The sequence below is a fragment of the Bactrocera tryoni genome, chromosome 4, assembly GCF_016617805.1.
Source record: "Bactrocera tryoni isolate S06 chromosome 4, CSIRO_BtryS06_freeze2, whole genome shotgun sequence".
Taxonomy (NCBI): Eukaryota; Metazoa; Arthropoda; class Insecta; order Diptera; family Tephritidae; genus Bactrocera; species Bactrocera tryoni.
In genome coordinates, this window is record NC_052502.1 from 60,928,185 (window position 1) to 60,946,538 (window position 18,354).

An 18,354-nucleotide genomic window follows, 5' to 3' on the forward strand; every position below is an offset into this window, starting at 1 on the left:
CTTTAACTTTAAGTTTGAGCCGCTCTAAAAACTTGAGCATATAGGCAACTACCCGGAGGGCTCGGGGGAACGATGAAAATCGTTCAAGGATGTCAGGGTCATTCAGTGTTGCATGATAAGTGTCGATTTTACGACTATCTGGGGCGGGTATGTTGCGCATGAGCGATTGTGGCCAAGAATCGGGAGATTCTGTTAACCATCGGGGGCCATTCCACCAGAGGGTGGAGGTGGCGAGATGCAGAGGTTTGCATCCTCTTGTACCTAGATCAGCAGGATTGTCAGCACTGGCTACGTGAGACCAAGTGACTGATCCTACTAGGTCAAGTATTTCAGATGTTCGGTTAGAAATGTAAGTGTTCCACGCATGTGGTGGTTTTTCTAACCAGGCTAGAACTATCTCGGAATCGGACCATAAATATAATCTGTATTTCGCCATATTTAAGTGGGTCTGCACCATTGAAGCTAGCTTTGCTAGTAGCAGAGCGCCACAGAGTTCAAGTCGTGGGAGACTTAGCGTTTTTAGAGGCGCAACTTTTGCCTTTGCCGCTAATAAGTGGCTTATATTTGCGACATCGCTTTGTGTACGCACATATATAGTGGCACAGTATGCCTTTTCAGAGGCGTCGCAGAAGCCGTGTAGTTCCACTTTGTATTCGGGGGAATAGTTTACCCACCGTGGAATGTGTACCTTCGAGATGTCGTTCAAATTATTAGCGAACTGGGACCATTTTTCTAAGCGAAGAGGTTTCACTTGTTCGTCCCAGTCGGTTCCGTCTAGCCATAATTCTTGGATCAGTATTTTCCCTTGTATCATAATTGGCGAAAGCCATCCTGCGGGGTCAAAAAGTTTTGCCACCGAGGAGAGAATTTAGCGTTTTGTAAAAGCTGATAATGCGGATATGGACTCCGTCGTGTATGAAAACTGGGCCGATATCGCATTCCATTGGATGCCTAGTGTTTTTGTTGTACATTCCTTTTCAAATATAAGGAAATTAGTATCCCACAAATGGTCCTTGGAAATATTTTTTAAATAATGCTTTTCACAGAAATCACAGAACTGCTATTTACAAAAAGTGATTGTAGTTGCGATATGCGATTTTTCCATCACGGTGAAAAAATCACCGGTTGTGAAATATCGTTCATCAGTACTAGACAGCCAGCTATTCCTTGCCCGTCGCAACTGTGTTTATGGCACTAAGCATAAACCTTCTATCAAAAGTGTATACAATATATTTAATTTAACAAAAATACATTTAATTCGCTTGCAATGAAATTATATATATATTTTTAAAATTCTTATCATATTGCGCACTTAAAAAATTCGTTCCGAATAACCGCTTTAACGGGTAACAGTTTGTATATTTTGTGCGTCTGTTTTCTTGCTGGGTTATTAAAATATGTTGATCGTTGTGTCTATATCGATTATAATGTGAGAGTCGAAGTTGTAAAATATCGACACTTATTTAACATCTTGACCGTGGATGTTTGTGTAAATTAAACTTTTGTAAGAGATTTAGTGTTGTGCCAGGTATATTGTTCCGAAAAAGATTAGTATAAAATGGCAGATTTCTTGGATTCGGAAGCTGAAGAATCCGAGGTAACAATATCTCCTATGTTTATATACAGATAAACGAAAACCTTACTTATTATTTTAGGAGGAGGAGGAATTGGACACCAATGAGAGGAAAAAATTAAAGAAGCTAAAAGCTCTTGCTGACAGTAGTGAAGAAGATGACGAAGGTATGTTAATAATGTGTTTTATACATTAGTAAATGTTTAAAGTTTGTTTTGAATCAAACGCTTTTGGTCGAAATTTCTTAGCTCAATGTGTTTCCCTACTTGCCAACAAGATGGTTTGTTGTATGTAATTACAGATGAATGCTTAAAACACGTTTTCTAATATAGCTATGCCTTAATAACGCGTTAAAAACAAAAAATATAATGCAGTTTTTAAATATTATGTACGCATAATTTGTATTGCGTTAATAAGCGCCATAAATATTTGTTGGTGTACAGAAATTTGTTGGGCTCATTTGCTACTGCAAATTTTTAAAACATGCTAAAAGAAATATTATAGCACACTCTGAATTCGGGGTTAGAATAGGTATGTATGTACATATAAAGGAGGTTCTCCAGATTAAGAATATATTCGTATATACTTATATATAGCTGCCGTTGACTTATGATTATGATTCTGTGAAATTTTATAGATTTGAACAAAACTGAATATTAAGATTTGAAAAGTATATGTATATGAACTGTGAACTGTTTAAAATAAATGTGTAGAAATCAATTGGGGGAAGGGGATATAAAAGTTAAAAATATAATTGTAAATTACATTACAAATCAACAAAACACGTACATACTTCAAATAGTGGCATTTTTGAACTTAAAACATATATATGAAAACAAAATAACAAAATATGATATATAAGTTTTTCTGGAAGACCTTCTTTATCCGTATCCATCCAATTAATTTTTAATTAAAAAAAAAAATTGTCATTATTAATGTCAATATTATAAATAAGAACGAACCTACGTTTATAAGAAATGATGGGAAAACTTTAGTATACCGTCACAGGATTTCTGGAATGCGATGGGTATGGTCGGATAGAGGGGTTTTCCAGATCAAGAATATATAGCCGCAGGAAACTTATAGTTTTCGACATATTTGCGTTTAAAATTTGAAAATTACCACTATTTGAATTAGATATTTTTCGATTTAAAATTAATTTTACACCTATATATTTAATTTTTATGTTCATTAATACTTCATTAAATCATTTGTACACATTTTTTTTCATTATATAGTGCAAAAATAGTTTTATATAATATTAAACTTATTGTTAAAATCTATTTATTTGAGAACAACTGAAGGGTTGAAGACTGTGAAATAATTATCGACATCTTTTGTAAATGATCTAAAAGAAATAAAGAAAATAGATTATACTCGAAAAAAGGATTTTTGTGCAGAACCGGCAGTTAGCGGATGAGGATAGGCCCATGTTATACAAATGCCTATTCAGCTTACAGTGACCGGTATAAAATGCGTAAAACTCCTTTTTGCGTTGGCGGCCTTTGGCCGCGATTCAACAAAATAACCCTGGTCGGTCCAACACCGGGGTTTATCAAGTTTTTTCGCGCTAAATTCCTTTTTGTCAATCTTCCTTTCTATTGTATTTTTGTTAGTTCAAATATACATATTATATTAGTATGCTAACACTTATTATTTGACATTTTGTAGCTTTTCCGTTATTGTTAAGTAAATAGATTTGAACAATAAGTTAAATATTGAATTAAAACTATTTTTGAACTATATAATGTAAAATAAATATGTACAAACGAATTAGTGAAGTGCTAGTGGATATAAAAGTGCAAAATATAAGTGTAATATTAATTTTAAATCGAAAAAATACGTAATTCAAATAGTGGTGATTTTCAACTTTAAACGCAAATATCTCGAAAATTATTGGTTTCCTGCGGCTATATACAGAATATGTATATTGTATATTATATTCTTGATCTGGAGAACCACCTCTATCCGACCATACCCATTTTATTTCCGAAATCCTGGGACGGTATTCTAAAGCCGACCCTAAATAAGAACATACGTTTTTATGAAATGATATTAAGAACGCATTTTCTAATTTTTAATGATGTTTATTTGGGAGGAAACAATCAAAAAGGGAGTGCGAAAGATCTGTCACATTAGATATGACAAATTCTAAATAAAACAAACATTTTAGTAAGTGAATTTAGGAAGTGATTTTCTTCTCAAACATAGTGGTCAGTGGTCTTGCTCACTACGTAAGGTCTTTCAATGTTAGATAAATAAATAGATAGATAATATTGTGACGATATGTACTGCGACTAATGGTCTAATATGCCCTCTCACTCTTTTCATATTACTTCATCTAGCCACAAAGCTCTTATAAAATGTAGGATGCTTGAAGGGTTGATGGTTTTTTCATGTTTTTTCTTTATAGCCCTGCAGACGAGCAAAATTAATGCACTATAAGATTGTGATTGTGAAATTTTTGGGAAACCAATGTAATTTTAACGAAAAACTTCGTTTATTATTAAATACTTTAAAAGATAATAAAGTGTAATTAAAAGCAATACTTGATTATAACGCGAAAAAAGTGTGCGAAAAAGTTAAGGATATTGGAAAAATGACAAACTGTGTGTTGTTTATTTTTTGCCATCTAAAACAAAATTTATTTTTGTTAATATACCTGTCAAAAAATAGCAAAAATCGGCAATTATTGAGCAGTGTTTCATACTATAATTTGATAAACTCAGCTAAATGCACGAAATTCTTGTGCATTACAAATTTGCATTAAAATGAGTCAAATGCGCAAGTAAATGCAAATTAAGCCCGCTAATGCAAATTGGCGCTGTCGCGTGTCAGGGCTATTAGGTGAGATCTTATTGGGAAAAAGAGTTCTGGTCCTGTTTCTTTAGCAAGTTTGTATGCTTTTTCGAACATTATTCGGTTCGCCCTATGCATTTAATTTATCGACACATTACCATACCATCTGCGATTTGATTGTACATTGTTATATTGCTTTCAGTGCTGCTTGACTGTCGATGCAGATTAGTATATGTTGATTAGTAGGTGTTCTGCTTAGTATAATTTCTGCACAGCATGTAATGGTGTATACTTCTGCTTGGAAGATGCTGGGGTCTTTACTACTTCGGATTTCGATAGCTAACCAGCAAAACTAAGTTGTAGTGTAACAGATTTGTTGTCCAGAGAACGCTGGATACATCTCTTCTTCCATAATTTTCAACATATTGGGAATGACCACGAGCCGTTTTAGAAATATCGTATTGATCCTAAACTGAGCTGAGCTCGACGTAAAATAGTTGTAAAATATGGCCTATAGTTTTGATTTTTCACGTTATTTCCTGCATTCGTTGGTTTCATCTATACAAAGCTTCAGCGGAATTTGTATACATGATTCGGTAAACTTCGTCAGTTGTGATCGAATCGTAACCATCATAGTCGGGAGACTCCTGAGGAAGCATATTCGATTTAGAATAGCATCTCCCAATTTCGGAGTTAAGATGGGTATGTACGGATAGAGGAGGTCCTCCAGACCTAGAAAATATGCCGCTGACTTATGATAATTTTTATTTGAAATGCGTGTTCCTCCGATTTATAATGAATTTTACGTTTATATTTTTAACTACACATTAGTTTTGTATTAAATAGTAGAAAAGTATCTTTAATTTCATATTTAACTTCTGTTCAATTGTTTTGGTTCACACATTTTTTTTTTTTTTTGATCTGGAGGACCTCCTCTATCCGTACATACCCAATTCAACCCCGAAATCGGAAGATGCTACTCCAAAATATGCCCTCGATTTGTTATTCAAGTGTATAAATAGCCTCAACTTTTCAAATCTGTTCTCTGACATCGTCTTTAAGAAAGTGTTTCGATTTTTTGGTCACGCGATATTTTCTTTGATTGTTTGGCATTTTGCACAACTTTTTAAATATACAATCAAAATACGATTATAACAGAACAGTGTTCAACCCAATTAAAAAAAAAACTATTCATTTCTCAGCGCCTGCTAGACCTAGAAGATATTTTTTTTTTCAAATTTACAGTTATAAAGCTGAAAATTTTGGTGTGCTTTAATAGCCGCAGGTGTATGTATGTATGTAGTACATTTAACTAACTATTTTCACAAACATCTTTTATTTAAATTCAGAATATATTTTTTTTGTTCTAAATCAAAATCCAGATGTTTTATGATTCTATGTGTATGTAAATTTATTTTCTTTTTAGACGATGAAGAGCGGTTACGTGAAGAATTGAAGGATTTGATCGATGATAATCCCATTGAAGAAGAGGCTAGTGATGGAGAATATTCTGATACAGGATCAAAAAAGAGAAAAAAACATGATGATGAATTAGACGATCGATTGGAAGATGATGACTATGACTTAATTGAGGAGAATTTAGGTGTAAAAGTTGAAAGAAAGGTAATGATTTTTAGCTTTTTATACTCTATTTAGGTTATTTGCAAAAGTCTATGCCTTTATATTTTTTAAGAATACTTGATTTTTTAAGTTTAAAATTCTTATCATATTGCTAATTACGTTCACCTTTTTTATACTCTCGCAACATATTGCCATACAGCTAGCAGATTAGATTAGATAAATAAATGAGGATTGCACCGGGACCTAGGGTCTATTCTGCCCTCTCCTAACCCACAACGTCTCAACTAGCTCCAGCCCAGCATACAAGTTTTGTTCACCTAACGTTAGATTATATCTCCTAAAAATAATCGATATACATAAAGACCAATCATTATGTTGTCGAGACCTGTTAAAATTAGTAAATTTCAGCACCTTCGTTGATAGGCTTTTATAGTCACAAATCTCTAAAATTAAGATTTTAAAATAGAGACAATATTTGTGACTTGAGACGATTTTGCAATTCAGTACGCGACAGTCACAAAAATCTCTCAATAAGCCAAATCTAATGTAAACCACGCCTATTTCCTATATATCCAAAATTTTAAATTCGATATTATTCTTTCACTGTACAAATAAGATACCAATGTAGATATGGATGAAAACTTTTACAAAAGGTTCCATGAGAAAACGACAACTAAATAATAGGTCACAATCTGACCATAACTCTTCGAGTCCCCGAATATCGAACATATTGACCCTAGGGCCAATAGTTAATTTTGTACTTAAGAGAATGGAAAACTAAGGATTATTATTGAAATTCAGTGGGTATATTTTCCTGATAAGAGGCACACTATTCTTGCTGTGAAAATGGAAAGAATCAAGTCAATACTTCTCATAGCTCCCAAATATCTAATATAAGGTTTTTTGAACTTCCGATTGATTTTTTACCGCAAATATGTTGGTCAATATATGTATGAGTTATCTGAATGAAATTCTGCAAGCATCTCTTTCTAATAACAATGGCTATTGCTGAAATGGATAAAATCGGGTAAATAATTTCCCTAGCCCTCATATGCCTAATATAAATATTTTCGCACAACCGATTCCCATTATGTCTTACATATTAGTCATTATGTGAGGTATCGTATTGAATGTCAACGAGAATATTTTTCTGGTAGATTACACAACGTCTCAACTAGCCCCAGCAAATTGATGAATTCCAATATACTGCTAGGTGCTGTTGAGGCGATGTGATCCCTATTTGGAAACATGGATCCAAAGACCTTAGTCCTGCGTCTACAGATTGCTGTGCAATCCATTAGCAGGTGTTCTGGAGTTTCAGACTGCAAGAACCAAATAAGGTGCACTTGGTTACATTCTGTCAGACTATTCAGCCGTTTAATACTATATATACCAATGGTGATTTTCTCTCGTATGACGAGATCGCTTTGAGTGCCGCTTGGCTATCGCTTAGTGTAGCTATACGTTCGTTGCGATAGCTGCGTTGGAGGTTTAACTCTAAGCACCGACTTAGGTGTACCACCTGATTGTACTATCCCTGAGTAGTAGCTCGAGAACGGATTCGCTCCATTCGGCTTTGCTGCTGAGGGTGATCTTAAACTTCTTAGTGAAGTTCACCTTAGCCGTAGCCTTTTTGGTAATGCTTCCCTGGGAAGAAGAGCCAGTAGTATGACGCCACTTAGCTCTTCCATACGTTGGAACGAGATTTCTTTATCTTTGCCAGTCCTCTCTGCTGTCATTTGAAACAGGCGCAGGTGAGCCTTTGCAGTTTCGATAGTTTAAGTACCACCATCGTCTGCGATGCTTTCAGATCCCAAGCCACTGCTCCATTAGTGATAATTGGTCGCACTACCATGGTGTACAACCATCTGATAATCCTTGGTTTACACCCCCAGGATTTACCGGCCAGATTGCACACCATCAGTGCCTTTGTGACTTTGACCATGGTCAGGTAAACAAGCTGCTTATATCGCAACGAGGAATCCAGCGTGAGACCCAGGTATTTGACCATATTTCAGTAGTGTCGTAGCTCTCTCATTGGCTCCTAATTATAACGGTTATCAATACCCGTTAGGATGGTAAGGGTTATCTGTGTTGCCGTCGACGTCATCTAACGGGTGGCCCAGGAAACGTGCTATTTCGGGGTCGGACAAAAAGGAAAAGGGCGATAGACGGGTGGTTGCATGCAGGACATACATTGGGTATGTTATGTCAGGGTCTATTCTGGATAAGTAGAAGTTTAACCTGCTACAATATCCAGAACGAAGACCTATTCAGGCCTTAAGACACGCAGGGAGTGGACCACGAGTTACGTGGCCCCATGTTGCCTACGCAATACTGTGGCACTAGCATCTACGGCTGTGCAATCTGCTCATAGTTCGCGCTCTGCGCCGCCACTCATCCCACACATTCATTCACACATTTCTCAATATTTAAACTATTAATAAATATAAATCCTAGGAGAGACTCACCTCGTGCATTGCAGTCTGAACTTCCCCATTCAGTGTGGTGCGCGTTCGCATCACACTCCAGGACCAGGGGCAGGTTGTTCCTCCTGCAGTAGTTTCCTCCTGGAAAATAGGCCGTTGATAGGACGAAGTCCATACCCTCCTTATCACTGATCTGCACGGCAACTATATCCTGTGTTAGGAATTCAGAAATGCATAAGTTATCAATATTTCTTCTAACTAACATACAACCTCACTGGAGAGATCCCAGATTACCTTGTTGCAGTCCACATTGAGGCCCCAAACCTCTCCTCTATGGACCCTCGGCTCCTGTATTAACAGGATGCCCAGGTTATGCGCCGAGAACATGCTTTTTCGTTTTTCATTGTAACCGTAGATGTGCTGCTCCGAAGTTCAATTTCCTTCAAACATGTGCATTCACTCCGATAGCCGTGCGCCTAAAGTGAATTTGAGCTCACCGACTATGCGCTCAAAACTAGTTAAGTGCATGACAAAGCTGATTAGCGTACTAGAGACCTTACCAATTTCATCTGAATAGAAGCGAATCGGTTTTCCGATGTCCTCTTCCGTTCTATGCCAGGACCTAAGGACTCCTAGTAATCTTAGCAAAGGCAATATCGCCGCAATTGTAGGGGATCTCCATTTAAACATATGTAGAAAAGCACACCTTGTAACAATCGAAATTAGGCTATTTTATTTCCAGATTTGCAGTTGGAGAAGTGAGAAGCGAAGGCAGTTATCGTAAGATTAGATGTATGATTACTCAAATGTTATGGCTGCAATTAGTTAAAAAAATAACACATAAACGTATTTATATTTATTGCATAAATAACTTTTTTTCAGAAACGGTTTAAGCGGCTCCGGCGTATTCAAGAAAGTGATGGCGAAGAAGAGCATGTGGATGAAGGCTTAGCCAGAGAAGCTATTGCTGAACAACTCTTTGATGAAGAAGACGAGGTAGGTATTGTTCTAGAATTGTTTTCCAAGTTGAATTTCTATGGGATTTAATGCATTACCAACATTTAAGTAGATTGTAGAGATTTATACTATGTTGTGTAAAAAATTTATAGTTTTTGTGCTATAAATTCAACAATTTGTAAGAATTAAATCGTATTTTAAGGTTCGATGTTAATTTTGTCGGAGTAAAATTAAATCGAGCAGGTACAATATTTTATAAGAGTGTACAGCTGCTGGCGTATGCCGATGATATTGATATCATCGGCCTCAACACCCGCGCCGTTAGTTCTGCTTTATCCAGACTGGTCAAGGAAGAAAAGCACATGGGTCTAGCAGTGAACGAGGGCAAGACGAAATATTTCCTGTCATGAAACAAACAGTCGTCGTACTCGCGACTTGGCTCCCACGTCACTGTTGACAGTCATAACTTTGAAGTTGTAGGTAGTTTCGTATATTTGGGAGCCAGCGTAAACCCCACCAACAATGTCAGCCTGGAAATCCAACGCAGGATAACTCTTGCCAACAGGTGCTACTTTGAACTGAGTAGGCAATTGAGAAGCAAAGTCCTCTCTCGACGAACAAAAACCAAACTCTATAAGTCGCTAATAAGTCACGTCCTGCTATATGGTGCAGAGGCCTAGACGATGACAACAACTGATGAGTCGACGTTGCGAGTTTTCGAGAGAAAAGTTTTGCGAAAGATTTATGGTCCTTTGCGCGTTGGCCACGGCGAATATCGCATTCGATGGAACGATGAGCTGTACGAGATATACGACAACATTGACATAGTTCAGCGAATTAAAAGACAGCGGCTACGCTGGCTAGGTCATGTTGTCCGAATGGACGGAAACACTCCAGCTCTGAAAGTATTCGACGCTGTACCCGCCGGTGGAAGCAGAGGAAGAGGAAGACGTCCACTCTGTTGGAAGGACCAAGTGGAGAAGGACCTGGCTACGCTTGGAACATCCAATTGGCGCCACGTAGCGAAAAGAAGAAACGACTGGCGCGCTGTTTTTAACTCGGCTATAATCGCGTAAGCGGTGTCTACGCCAATTTAAGAAGAAGAAGAAAAAATTAAATTTTATCCATTTTCGTGTTAAAAAATTACAACAATTTTATTCTATTGTTACAATACGGAATGTATTTCCAATAGAAAAAAATCTACAAAGTGACCTGAAAGCAAAAATTGAATGTTTTAGATAATCTCATAATTTCACAGTTTTACAAGCGTTCGGAAAAATGCTAGTAAAACCGAATCGAAAAACAATATTTACATGATTCAAAAAGCTGCGTATTGTGAATGTAATACAGAACTCATTTGAAAATTATAGAAAATACAAAGGTATAAACCAGTAGTAAACCGCCACAAGGCGCGGGCCGATATATCGGCTCTGGCATTTTTTGCAAGTACAGCTGGAGCCGATATGTCGACTCCCGGCACTAGAAGGGTTAATATAATGTGTTATAATGACAAAGTTTTTAAAACTAGTAAAAAATAATGTAATACGTGCTCGTATTAAGGCAATGAGAGATCTTCCTCTAATCCACGTAATATTCACTTCAACTGTATAGTCATGTTTGATAAAGATCTCAAAGTCTGTGTACTAGTTTGTATTAAATTAAAATCTTATAAATGGTTCATTGAGTCTAGCCACCAGTAAAGTAAACTTATTCAAAATTGTTGTTCTAAGTACCTAATAATACACAAACCTATGGAATATTATCGTTATTATGCATTATGAATTTATTTTCGTAACAACAGCCTTACGATAATTATTAAAATTACAAAATGTTATCCGTTTTTAGGCATTTGATATCCATTTAAGCGCACTAATATTCTACTTACAAAAGTTATTCGCATTATAAACATACGTATATAATCATACATATTTAAAGTGTATTTTAACTTTTCCCTTGCAGAATTTGGAAAGGCGGTCCGAACGAAGTCAAAAGGATCATGACACTTACGAAGAGGAAGAAGAATCTGATTCGGATGCAGATGATTTTATTGTCGATGATGAAGGGCGTCCGATTGCGGAGAAAAAGAGAAAGCGGAAACCGATCTTTACTGACGCGTATGTAAACAAAAAACACAGTATTGATAGAAATATAATTTACACGATCGTCTAAATTAAAATCAGTGGGAAGTAAAAGGTTACAAACCCATCAAATTGCGAATATCTGAAACTGAAAAATAATTTAAAAAATTTGGTGAACATTTTTTATATTAAAATATAGAATAACTATTTGTCATAGGAATTTTTCATATATATTTAAGTAATTTATACTCGTATATATTTTTTTTCAATGTTTAAATAATTATTTAATGTTTTGTTATATCCATAGATCATTGCAAGAAGGTCAGGACATTTTTGGAGTTGATTTTGATTACGATGATTTTGCAAAATATGACGAAGATGAATATGAAGATGAATCGGAAGGCGAGGAATACGATGAAGATATTCCTGAAGAAGATCGAAGCAAAAGTAAAAAGAAACCGCCTAAAAAAAAAGTTTCCAAGAAAACTATATTCGATCTATATGAACCAAGTGAACTCAAGCGAGGTCACTTCACTGATTTGGATAACGACATCCGAAAGACTGACATACCAGAAAGAATGCAGTTAAGACAAGTTCCGGTAACGCCTGTTGCAGAGGGCTCATCGGAATTAGACGATGAAGCAGAGTGGATTTATAAACAGGCGTTTTGCAAGCCAACGGTCTCACAACAAGAATCTTTGGACGCAAGTCGTGACAAACATAAGAAACCAATCAGTGCTGTTGGCAAAATTAAGCAAACCTTGGAATTTATTAGAAATCAACAATTGGAGGTACCATTCATAGCTTTTTATAGGAAAGAATATGTAAAACCGGAACTAAGTTGTGAAGATTTGTGGAAGATATATTATTATGATGAACGTTGGTGTCAACTTTATAGTAGGAAGAAAAAATTAAAACTGTTATTTGAAAAAATGCGTGACTTTCAAAGATCAAGTGTAGATAAAAAGGGTGACAATCCTACGACCAGCGATTTCCGAATATTTTTAGATGAGGATTTAGAGAGGTTAAAGGAAGTACAGACAATGGAGGAATTAAAAGATGTTCATATGCATTTTTTGCTGCATTATTCACATGAAATACCTAAAATGCAAGAACAAATTAGAAAAATAGAAAGAGAACGAAAACGACTTGCTAGAGAAGAACTTCGCCAGAGTCAACAAGATGGCGAAGATGTGGATGCAAATTTTGAGGAAGAGGTTGAGGAAGGAGAAGAACAATTAAAACAAGCGAAGGATTCAGGTCCTTATGCAATGTGTCGTAAAGCAGGCATATGTGGATTTGCCAAAAGATTTGGATTAACACCTGAACATTATGCAGAAAATTTAAGAGACAGCTATCAACGCCATGAAGTGGAGCAGGAAACAGCTGCTCCACTCGATATTGCAAAGCAATATTTATGTCCAAAATTTGTAACTGTTGAAGAAGTTGTACATGCTGCTAAATTCGTTGTTGCTCGACAACTCTCTAGAGAACCTCTCCTTAAAAAGTCTGTTCGAGAAGTTTTTTTTGAACGTGCTAAAATAGATATTCAGCCCACCAAAAAGGGGTTGAAAGAAATTGATGAAAACCACCCCTGTTATACCATGAAATATTTAGCGAAAAAGCCTGTAAAGGATTTAGTTGGAGACCAATTTTTGAGACTTTCTATGGCCGAAGAAGATAAGTTAATTGAAATAACAATTTCTGATCATATAGATGGTAATACTTCAAATTCGTATATTGATGAAGCTAAACAACTTTATCAGCGTGACGAATTTTCAAAAGTGGTCCAAGAATGGAATTCGTTACGAGCCGAATGCGTTGAGCTTGCATTAAAAATTATGGTTATTCCAGAATTGCGTAAAGAATTGAAAACAGTACTTCTAAATGAAGCGAAACAGTTTGTTTTGAAGTCTTGCTGTATGAAACTAGCGAACTGGTTGAAAGTGGCACCATATCGCCCTGACATTGCTGATGAATATATGTATGACGATTGGAGTTATAATAAAGGAATCAGAGCGATGGGTATAGCATATGTCCCAGATTATTCCCAGGCTGCATTTTGTGCTATAACAACAGTTGAAGGCGATGTTAGCGATTATCTTCGATTACCACATATTTTAAAACGCAAGAATTCATATCGTTCCGATGAAAAAAATTTTAAAATATCGGACTTAAAAAATTTAAAAGAATTTATCCAAAATAAAAAGCCCCATATTATTGCAATTGGGGGTGAGTCCAGAGAAGCCCAGATGTTAAAAAACGACGTGCAGGAATTAATTAAAGAACTATCCGAAGAGGATCAATTTCCAATGATTGCTGTGGAAATAGTTGACAATGAACTGGCTAAGATTTATGCAAATTCTAAAAAAGGAGCTTCTGATTTTAAAGAATATCCAGATCTATTAAAACAAGCAGTATCAATAGCAAGAAAAATGCAGGATCCGCTTGTTGAATATTCGCAATTGTGCAGCGCTGATGAAGAAATACTGTGCTTGCGATATCATACATTGCAAGAGCAATTAGCAAAAGAAGATATGTTAGAATACTTGTATATAGAATTTATAAATCGTACAAATGAAGTTGGATTAGATATAAATTTAACAGTTCAAAACTCTTATACCCAAAACTTAGTGCAATTTATTTGTGGATTGGGTCCACGAAAGGGACAAGCGTTAATAAAATTACTCAAACAGTCCAATCAAAGGTTGGAAAATCGTACTCAGTTGGTGACTTTGTGTCATTTAGGACCAAAAGTATTTATAAATTGTTCGGGTTTTATTAAAATAGATACAAGTTCACTTGGTGATAGTACAGAAGCCTATGTTGAAGTTTTGGATGGTTCAAGAATACATCCGGAAACATATGAATGGGCCAGAAAAATGGCTATCGATGCAATGGAGTATGATGATGAAGAAGCTAATCCTGCAGGCGCTTTAGAGGAAATTCTTGAATCTCCGGAAAGACTTAAAGATCTTGATTTAGATGCATTTGCTGTGGAGTTAGAAAGACAAGGATTTGGAAACAAAAGTATAACTCTGTATGACATTCGTACAGAACTAAATGCTTTATATAAAGACTTGAGAACACCTTATCGATCTGCAAATTCTGAAGAATTGTTCGATATGCTAACCAAGGAAACACCTGAGTCATTTTATGTTGGAAAAATGGTGCTGGCTACGGTTTCAGGAATATCTCACAAAAAACCCCAAGGGGATCAACTTGATCAAGCCAATCCCGTAAGAAATGACGAAACTGGGCATTGGCAATGCCCGTTCTGTTTAAAGGACGACTTCCCCGAACTATCCGAGGTATGGAATCATTTTGATGCAGGTGCTTGCCCTGGACAAGCTACTGGTGTTAAACTGCGGTTAGATAATGGGCTTTCTGGATTCATTCACATCAAAAACCTATCAGACAAACACGTATTGAATCCGGAGGATCGAGTTCAAATTGGGCAGGCAATACATGTACGTATCATTAAAATTGATGTAGAAAGGTTTTCCGTCGATTGCTCCTCAAAAAGCTCTGACTTGATGGATAAAAATCATGAGTGGCGACCCCGTAAAGATGCGTTTTATGACTATGAAATGGAAGAAAAAGACAACCGAAAAGAAAATGAGCAGAAACAAGTGAGATCAAAGCAGCAGTACGTAAAACGTGTTATTATTCATCCATCATTCCACAACAAATCATATGCAGAAGTTGTTAAAATTATGGAAAATATGGACCAAGGAGAAGTTATTGTACGGCCATCTAGTAAGGGATCAGATCATTTAACTGTAACATGGAAAGTTACCTCGGGAATTTATCAACACATAGATGTCCGAGAAGAAGGGAAGGAAAATGCTTTCAGTTTGGGCCAAAGCCTATGGATTGGAAATGAAGAATTTGAAGATCTAGATGAAATTATTGCCAGACATGTAAACCCCATGGCTGCATGTGCGCGAGAACTTCTTACCTATAAATATTATAGAGACACAGGTGGTGGCCACAAAGATAAAATGGAAGAATTGCTGAAAGAAGAAAAAACTAAAGACCCTAAAAAAATACATTACTTTATATCAGCATCGAAATCTTATCCCGGAAAATTTTTATTGTCGTATTTGCCCAAAACTAAGTGCAGACACGAATACGTCACTGTTGTACCGGAAGGCTTTCGTTTTAGAGGTCAAATATTTGACTCACTGAATTCTCTTCTAAAATGGTTTAAAGATCATTATTCAGACCCCATAATTACGAACACTCCTATTTCTACTCCAAATGTTTCGGGTAGCGTGAGAACTTCAGGATATGATACTCCTAGAGGAAACGTTGATTCACGAATATCGGATCAACATATATCACAATCATCAACAATGCATACCCCTCATTATCCAAATACTCCTGGATATCAAGGCGGCTATGTTAATACACCGTATACCCCTAGCGGACAAACACCTTTCATGACCCCATATAATACGCCACACTCTTCACAAACACCTCGTTACTCGCATAATACCCCCAGTCCCAATTCTTCGACCTCAAATTTAAATTATCATCGTTCAGTAAACCTTAAGCAGCCTAAGGATAACCATCTATATCATGGAATTTCCCCTAGATTGGAATTAGAGTCAACCAAAAACCACATTTATTCTTCCCAAAAGGAGAGCGCAGAATGGCAAATGGCGTCCGAATCATGGGCCAGACGTAAGCCAGTACATCCTACCCCAAATATTTCTCGAGCAGTTGGGAATGATTTCTTAAGGGGCGTTAGCTATGCGATTCCAACAGCCAGCGACATGTCATCTGCGTTTAATAAACTCTCAGATGAACATTATCGTTTAAGAGATCATAAGAGCCCACGGTCGATTCGAAGTACACCTCGTACAAATACTTCTCCTCATTCTATGAATTTAGGCGACGCGACACCTCTGTACGATGAAAATTAACATATTTTATTATATCATACCAATTAAAAACTATTTTTTTATGATGACACGCTCAATTGCCTATACATTGTATTGCATTAGATTTCATAATTTTAGTTCGAACGTTTACCATTATAACTTGACTAAAACGAAATATAAACGGTTTAATGTTAGCGGCAATATATTGTTTTATTCAAAAATATAGATTTTTTTCAAATTTTATTAAGGGTAAATGAATTTCTTTTCTTAAAGTTGTGTAAACACCATTGATATATAAGTTATATTATAATAGTATAAACCGCACTTAAAAGGTACACCTCTATTTGCTGATAGAATTGTTATTTACGGAAGTCTAACGAAACCAGTCTATGAGAACGGAGATAAAAACCCTTTTGCAAAGGGAAGCAATCAATAAATAAAAGGATAACAATAATATTGAATAGAATTTAAACTAGTTATGTTTGGTAGAATTGAACTAATTTTTACGTTCGTCGAGAATTACTAAATTTTTCTACGTTTACCCCGTTTAACAGAATCTTAAAATTTAAATAATAACTATCAATCTTCAAGAACGTAGCCTTTCAGCACAATTATTAAAATATTAATCATAATAATGTATCTATAGATTAAGAGAGTGGTAGAATGAAACTTCAAAATTCATAAACTTCAAATTGAAAATTTAAAAACTTTTTAAAGAATAACGATTTTTTAAGCAATTTTAGTAAATAATACATCTAGAATCGTTCGTAAGTAAATAAAAAAACTAATGTACTCTCTGTTGAACCTTGTTGCGAGAGTACAAAAATAAAATAAATTTTTTTGTAGAAATTATTCAATTTAATTAAACCTTAAAATTCGGAATAGAATGTATAGTATACAACTGCTCTTGGCCTCCTGGTTTTGACAATTCTATCTGCTATAATATAATAATAATAATAGTACTCACTAATTTACACTGTTCTCACTGCCGTTGGAGATTTATAAAACACTTGTTTTGATAGCCGATCGAAGCTGTGGCATTTTCTCGCCACAACTCTTAGATCGGGTTCGACAGCCTCACTCCGTTCTTCATTCTTGCTAGTTTCACACTCCTTGCCATCAGTTATGTTAGTTGCCTGCTGATCAAAAATCCTGCAACCTTCGACACCTTCCACGACCTCCATTGTCGTAGATATGTCCAAAATTTACTATTCCAATATAAAAAACGTCTTCACACGGTCCGCACCAGACTTTACATTCTGGACAACCTTCTTACGCACGTTGTTTGATTTAATAAAAACTTTTAAAAAACAGTAATGAAATAATTGAAGAAATGATGGATTAAAACAACATAAATTAATTTCATCTCACATTTCTGCGGATTTTTTTTTAGTGGTTTGTCACCTATTCTGTAGTTCATGAACTTGCACTGTCACCAACTTCAACCACAAAATAAGAGTTTCGCGTCATATTATCCATTATTACATACATACTTACATGTATGTATGCTAGGACCTGTTGAATTACAGTAGATAACTTATAACTGGTAACGAAGTGTATCATTTTGCTACATAGAAATATGTATGTATATCAAATTTTAACAGATTTCTCGATAAATCGTCTACCTTGTAACTTACTCTTGAGTTCGATCACTGGATTGTTCAATAAAAGTTCATATTTACTGTTTACACACTTATATTTATTCTAATTTAAACAACATAACGCTTATTATTCATTAGCAGCACTCTAATTTGAATTGTGTCTTTGCACAGTCCGGTGATGGCGTTAATTCCAAACTTCCAAGGATTAATACCAACAACATCCTTGCTGAAGTGTGTACCGTTGTTTTATGTACAGCAGACCGGTATACAATCAGAAACAAAGACATATGGTTATCACAATCTTTTTGATACTTATCCACAACTTTTCTCAAATATTCTTCCAAAGTTCGACTGAATCACCATCGAATACCGGAGACCCCGTTTCAGACACATCTGAATTAGAGATGATTCAAAAGTCCTCCCTTACTGCAATATTTGCTTTGTTTT

General features: G+C 35.8%; 1 protein-coding gene across 1 annotated transcript; it reads left to right on the forward strand.

Moving 5' to 3' along the window:
* Nucleotides 1-1,470: 1,470 nt before the first annotated feature.
* Nucleotides 1,471-16,507, forward strand: LOC120773613 (transcription elongation factor SPT6). The gene is made up of 6 exons (XM_040102613.1): nucleotides 1,471-1,597; nucleotides 1,656-1,740; nucleotides 5,799-5,995; nucleotides 9,265-9,378; nucleotides 11,299-11,453; nucleotides 11,725-16,507. Exons 1-6 carry the CDS (start codon nucleotides 1,559-1,561, stop codon nucleotides 16,346-16,348), a joined length of 5,214 nt encoding a protein of 1,737 aa, XP_039958547.1. The 5' UTR covers nucleotides 1,471-1,558; the 3' UTR covers nucleotides 16,349-16,507.
* Nucleotides 16,508-18,354: the final 1,847 nt, after the last annotated feature.